This window comes from Rhagoletis zephyria, unplaced genomic scaffold (assembly GCF_001687245.7).
Source record: "Rhagoletis zephyria isolate East Lansing unplaced genomic scaffold, Rhagoletis_zephyria_1.1 Rzeph_scaffold_06264, whole genome shotgun sequence".
NCBI classification, from domain to species: Eukaryota; Metazoa; Arthropoda; class Insecta; order Diptera; family Tephritidae; genus Rhagoletis; species Rhagoletis zephyria.
In genome coordinates, this window is record NW_016163347.1 from 10,068 (window position 1) to 17,241 (window position 7,174).

The following is a 7,174-nucleotide window of genomic DNA, read 5'->3' on the forward strand; positions in this document are numbered from 1 at the left end:
ATAATGGAAACTAATAAAAGAAAAATAACTCAAAAAAACGAAAAATCATTGTCCCTATTCAAGCGCACTGGGGTGTATGTATGCTAATTGCGAAGAAAAAGTGAGGTTATCATTAAATGCAGTAAAAGTGCATCCCTACACAACATAAACTTAACTCAAAACAATTCAGTACGTTATGGCAGTTGCATCTACGCAAAAAAAATGTATGAATTCAACGAAACATAGCACATGAGGTTTTTGTTATGTAAAACTTGTTAGTTGATATTTATAAAAGTATTGGTAAGTATTTTCTCTCAATTTTTATTTGTTAAAAAACACCACTCTTTCACTGTTCACAATTCAACACTGCAAGATTCCCCTTGACTCGAAAAACTAAAAAAAAAACAACTCGATACTTGAACATACCAATTTCGATGGAACGATCAAAGTCTCGATATTTTCAAGATTTTTCACAAATTACAGGAATGACCCTTATTTTGTCAAAGTAACGTTCTATACGTTTATATGCAAATGCTGATATGACCTATGACTTGTACACCTTAAAATAGCTAGTAATCGTGTGCATAGTAGTTAATTTTAATTTAAAATATAACTTACAAAAATAAAGAAACAGAACTAGTTCTAATAATAGTAACAATAACGCGAAAACACAGAATTTATAACAAAAATGTATATAAAAAATTCAGAAATTTAATCAAACATAAGCTTAAACAAAAACTTAACCAAATTAAGTAACTCATCTCTATAGAGCACATATTATTTTCAAATTAAACAGAAATAAATTTATGGAACCTTTAGCTATGCATAAATACATATATCAACATATATATCGTTACCTTAATATAGACAACCCCAACTAATTTTCTTTCGAAATTCAGCTTCGTACATAAGTCGGCTAATAGACTTTGAAAGCAACTACACCATTTAATAAGTTTCAGTATTTATAAAAAACCAGTGTTAGAAGAAATTCACAACGGACGACTTTTGTACTTCATAAGTACTCCGTAAAGAAATAAATTATTAGATAGGGCCTTTCTATATGTATTAAGGTAACGATATGTAGGTATATATAGTATATCTTCCTCTCTCCAACGCTAAACCCCACCAAATCCCTCTTCAACTCACACCCGCGCCACCTATCTTCCCCTCCATTATGCGCGCGCCTACAAATTAATCTGTAAATCTAATTTTCTAATAATATCCTTTGCCTTGTTAAGGCTCGCCGGTCCGTGTGTGTTGGTTGTAGCCATCTTATACAAGTCGCCCATATATTTCTCGATATTATCCATAGTTGCGCCATTCGGCTGCGTTGGTAAGGCCAAACTGGACAGCGCTTGCGCCAACTTCGATTTCAACTTTTCCAAGTACAATTCAAGTAAATGATTCTTCTCCGCTAGCTCGTCATTTTCGTTAGTCAACTTCTCTACTCCGAATTTCATATTCTCCACATGTTTCTCCAACACAGCATTCTGTGTGTCTAAATCTGATTTGGATTTGCGTAGCGTACGCAATTCCATATCGAAAATTTTATTATGCTCTAGAAATTCATTGGTGAAAATTGGTATTTCGCCAGGTACGACTGTGGCGGATAAGAGAGTTGATGCGGTATTATCAATTGTTTCTGTTGTTGGTTTGCTGTTGTGATTGTTGCCGGAAGTGGCATTGTTTGGGGTGCTTGTGTAAGCGATGGCGTTTCTGTTGTTATTGCTACTTTGTGCGCGAGGAGGTGTTGGTGTACGCTTACGTCGATGTTTGTTGTCTGTTGCTGTTGCTGTTGCAGCCGGCGGTGGCGAGTTATCCTTTTCGGAATTGCGGCGCGATTTATCCTTGCTGGCGGCGTTTGTGCTGACGTGCGGCTCTTTATTCGGTGATTTGATATTGCCAGATGATTGCGATTTCTCCTTCAATACGGGTTTTCCAGCTTCCCCAGGACCTTTGTTCTTTTGCTGCTTACTCTTCGCCAGCTCACAGGCCAACACATCAGGACGTTCTTTAAGGAATGTGTGCAATTCATCGAGATAGCTGAAAGTAAGACCAGTACATCGATTAAATAGTTATGCATACGTGTATTAATTATATCGTCGATGTTTTAGCAAAACCGCCTATCTTACGGCACTCAAATTTTACAGGAGAACGAAAAAAGGGCTTTCTTTGAAAGTATTGCATTTGTTGCAGATTTTGCAAAAATATCGAAATAAGTGTCAAAGTGAAGGTTTGTGTTTGGCCTTGTTGTAGCAATGTTTCTTAAATCTCTAAACAAACTTTTAGGAAAAAATTGTGCTTATACTTAACTCGCTTAAGGCATCTAGTAGGTCAAGGTCAACATATAAGGAATCATAAATATTCTCACGTGGTCAAGAGACGATAAGGATCGCTCTGAATGATTTCGCAACGGAGTTGTTGTTTTTAACAGCATACAAATTTCACAAAGAGATCTTGGGGAATGATACTGAAGTCAGAGTTGTTTCCCTTTATTATTACGGCGTTTTAGGAATAAAACTCAAAATATAGTAAAACTTTACAATTCATAACTTTAATGAATGCGATGGGCACCTAGACGATTGCATCTAAGTGAACCCTCTCGTCTGGGCCGTAGATATGTACATATGAATCTGCGTCGTTCCGGTTATGTAGAACCGACTGCCGTGGGAACAAGGGCGTAATCTCTACTTCCGATTTTCCGGAATGAAAATTTTACGCGCTCTGCTCCACTCCTTACGAACATAAGATATGGACTTGCTGTACATAACTGATTTACTAGGGGTGTACCATCTACTCCCGTGGTTTTGTAGCGATCAAAGCCCATGTTACTGACAACCGGTCGCATGCTTACTGGAAGCGGAAGTGTGCAGAAAGCAGACCGATTGCCCACTCCATTATTGTTCTATGTATAGTTTTCTGGCTAGTGCTTTGAATATGACAAGGAATAAGTAAGTAATTAAAAAGTAATCATAGGCATGAAATAAGCACATGTTAACCAAAATGTTATATTAAGAAATTCAATACTTAAAAACTGTCTGTAGTTGGACAAACTCGGTTAGCCTGTTAAACTAGGCGTTATTAAGAAACTTTTGTTGGTATATACTGGCCAATAAACCAGTTTATGTTAAATTTGTATATGTATAGATACATGTGTCAGCAATTGCATGGACATCTTCAAAGGTTGTATTTATTGGTAGGTACATAATTTATGCGAATTGTTAAAGTTAAAAAGTTATTATTTTCTAATAGGAATGCCTGTAATTCGAATCGAGGAATATATACAGTGACCAAAATATAAATTAAGGCTCGACATTTTAGCAACGCTTTGCTATTTTTCTTTTGTTTATTTTATGAAAGTAAAGCTCTTTTCCTAACAAAAACCATATTTCCGATTTTGTGCAAAAAACTATAAAAAAAACTTTTTAATCAGAATCTTTAGAAAAAAAATTAAGTTTTTCAGTTCATTAAAACTGAATATAATAAAGTTTGCAAGTGCAGGGGCTGCTCACTTATTTTCATTTTACAAATATTGTCGAACATACTTTGTACGAAAAAATGCGTCCCACAGTCAACAGGAAATTCCAAAAAAATTAACGGTAAGTCTTAGCTACTTCAAACTTGCACTTTATTGTAATAAAATTTAGGGAATTTTTCGTAACTAATTTTGTGGGGTAAAATCTCGAGAAAAAATATCATATAAATTTGAGATGTTACATTAAGGATGCTGTTTCAGGTCTAATACATATAGGGTCATTGAAGAAGATTTTAAGATCTGTTAACTTCTGTGGAAAATATTAAAAAATTATTTTTGTCCCGTATTCGGCCTACATAATTATGGTCAACGTACCTCTAGCATTGCTGACTTTGCTCTTAATTTTTTGTATATGTATGCAACACTTCTGTGGGCATTTGGAAGAAAAATTTAAGTCTATTTTTCGCTGAAAAACAAAATAGCAAATGTCAGCAATGCTATTTTAAAGTCAAAGGAATACATTTTATTTAAATGAAAACATTCAATTATTGAAAATAGAGACATTTTAAACCGTTGCGAATAGCCATAAAATAGTTTAAAATTTTTTTCGGGTTGCAAAATTGCTTGGCGATAAAACATGCTATTTGATTGGTCCGTGCAAGATAGACTTAAGCTGTTCCACAGATACGTATGTAGATGTCATATAAGCTGATATTCTCTTACATACCCCCCCAGCATGCATCTCCCCTTGTTTCATAACTACTCACCGTTGCTTATCCAGCTCAGCTGCCTTCATATAGGGTGCTTTTTTGTCCTCTGTCATCTTTTGCCATTCCTCACCGATGATTTTTGTATGCTCAATCGCCGTTTTTAGGGGCAGTTCCTTGCGTAGCGACTCTCGGCGATCATTCATATAACGAACATAACCTAGCGAAAGAGAAATACTGTTAAATAACATGCTAATATATATGTAATTTCATAGTCATATGTGTTATCAAATGCAATTAGTAGTATTGATAAATGCAAACACAATTATGATGTCTACCAAATATATGTAGGTACATGCATATACTATATCTATGTACTATTATTTGCTATTTGATTGCTAAGCCAAACTTTTCTCGTAAGTATAGTACCTAAGCTGCAAGATTTAATTACAACACAACAACACCCTGTTATATATGAATTTGATCACATACCTGTTAAGGGCATTTTTGGCGCACCGGCCACTTTAATTTTACGCCGTTTCAAAAGAAATTGCTCATCCTCAGCTTTAGCTGCACCTACACTATTACGTTTACGGCTAACTTTTTGCGCAGTTGTTGGTGTATGCTGACCCACTGCATCTTCTCCATCCGATATTGATATAATGGGCATATCATGATCTATGCGTTTACATGAAGCGACAGTAACAGAGGATGTTAATTTAGCAGACGGCTGTTGTGTTTTCTCATCAACTTTTGAAAAACTTGCCGGTGCTGAAGACTTTGGTTGAATTTCTTCAATCTCGATATCCATATCTTTGACGTCAGTTGATCCAATGGTTGCAGTTTTTGACGTATTTTCTTTTTTTTTATCCGTTGTTGAAGCAGCAGCTGCAGAACTGTTAGCAGCGCTACTACCAGTCACGTTGCTATTGCCAATGTCCTCCGCCGACGACGCTGCTACTGTTAACACTTCGTTCATCTGTTTTTTGCTACCCTCTGCTGCCGATTCAACAATTTCCATGCCTTCTTTATGCATGTAATTAAGTTTAAAGAATCCGCACTATCAATGACGTTTTCTACTTTATCTATGCTTTTTTTGTTGCACAATTTAACTTTTATTTAACAACTGTATGACTGCTAATTCCGAACCACATAGGTAACGAACATTCTTGCACAAATTTTGCTCAACATATGAAAAAGCCGCTGCTTTGGGTATGTTCAGTTGGGCGTACACCGCTGTCAAAATGTTTGACGGGGCGTTTTTAAATGAAATGAAGCAGAGTTGTTAAAAATTGCTTCAGCTGGACGATGTAGCGAACAAAGGTAGCGTCGCCAGACGCACCGTTGCCCATTTTGACAGTTCCCAACTAAAAGTAAACAACGCCTCAGAAACTTTAAATGCCCTGAAATTCACTAATACTTCCACAAAAATTTAGCATTTTATTTATTCAATTCCAAGGGAATTTCAACCGCATTCTGTTTGAATTTCAAGTGACTTTGGTTGGTCGGAAGTGAATTCCAGAACCTGCCTAATTAATTCTTTTGGCGCAAAGTGACAGTTCCTTTGGAGAGAAGTTGCATATTCTTATTGAAAACATGTTTGCTAGCAAGAATTTGCAAGCACGAAAAACATGTGATGTGGTACATGGTTGCATTTTTGTCGACGATAATTTGAATAAGTTCGTTTAATTTAAAAATTTATAAACTTGAGCGATTTTCTAATGAAAAATGTAAGTAAATACTTGCTACCTAATTTAGTAATTTCCAAACATGACAAGTATTATTTATTCGTAATCGGAATGCAATCGCCACCAGATTTAGGAAACCGGACAGTACGACTAAGAAATTGAAACGTATGTAAGTGACAGTAACAAGAAATATACATGCATGCAGATCAGGTTTTTTGTCCTTCTGAAAGAATTTAAAAAAAATCCATGAAAATGTATTAAGTTTGAAATGCAACCGTGGACACCAGCTTATTCTCTACCAGGCAGTTTCTCTACTTGAGCGAGATTTTTTCCTGCTGAAATTTTGAGTGGTGAATAATTCTTGTTGCATTTTTGATGAACAAACCTAAAATAAGAAGTTTATATGGTATTTAAATAATTTGAAACATTTTGGCCAATAACTTTTGCGCTTACTAGATCTTTTATTTTTTATCTGCCCATTGCATATGCCCATATGTTCATGACTGCCCCATACCAAATTCATTCTACATTTGCCTCAATTCAGTTGTTCATATTTTAGTCTAGTTTTATATTACTATATTTTCTCATTTTGCAATAAGTAATTAACAAGTAGCATATTATATTTAAAACTTAAAATGTAATTCAGAATTCTTTTAAATTTAAATATAAATTTGTTTCACAAACAAAATTTAAAACTAAAATTGTGTCAAACGAAAAAGATAATAATTATGTTGTAAGTAGTTATACACACGTACTACATTAACGATTTATTCAAAGGTAAGTTCTGCCGTAATTGTAAATCAAAATTGTTTTAATCCATTCCAACCAATCATATTGTGCTCTGCCATTACAGATTGTAACAGATGAGTCGATATATGTATGCTTATCAAACCTGCCTAAGTCCGTATTTTTGAAACATGCGAGTTTATAAAATAACTAAAGGTAAAGTGAAATAATGCTACTGTGGATTTCTATTCTTCTTTCTTTCCTCGTAACGCTTTTTATAAAATAGGTTTTTATATAACTTAAAACTATTCCTAATATCTCGGACGTATTCCTTGTTAGTATAGCCTTCGCTTTTGATTGCTTCTGTTAAAAGAGATTCGCAAATAATTAAAATGTTTTACATCATATGACACAAGTATTACCAAATATGGCGCTATTCAGGAAAGTAAAGTCCTTGAAAGGGGCTTTGTTACTTACGCCGTCATAATTTAAAAGTTGGATTAATTTTCTGTCCACAAGACGATGAAAGTTTTTTTCTATACCCTCTGGAGAAACTATCGCTTTAATGCATTGGATCTGAAATAACATCTAAGTTATGC

At 34.8% G+C, this 7,174-nt stretch overlaps 1 protein-coding gene across 1 annotated transcript; it reads right to left on the minus strand.

Moving 5' to 3' along the window:
* Window positions 1–309: 309 nt before the first annotated feature.
* Window positions 310–5,358, minus strand: LOC108373006 (high mobility group protein 20A-like). The gene is made up of 3 exons (XM_017628844.1): window positions 4,654–5,358; window positions 4,222–4,381; window positions 310–2,022 (listed from the first exon to the last, which is right to left on the minus strand). The coding sequence occupies exons 1-3, from the start codon at window positions 5,195–5,197 to the stop codon at window positions 1,164–1,166; spliced, it is 1,563 nt and encodes a 520-aa protein (XP_017484333.1). The 5' UTR covers window positions 5,198–5,358; the 3' UTR covers window positions 310–1,163.
* Window positions 5,359–7,174: the final 1,816 nt, after the last annotated feature.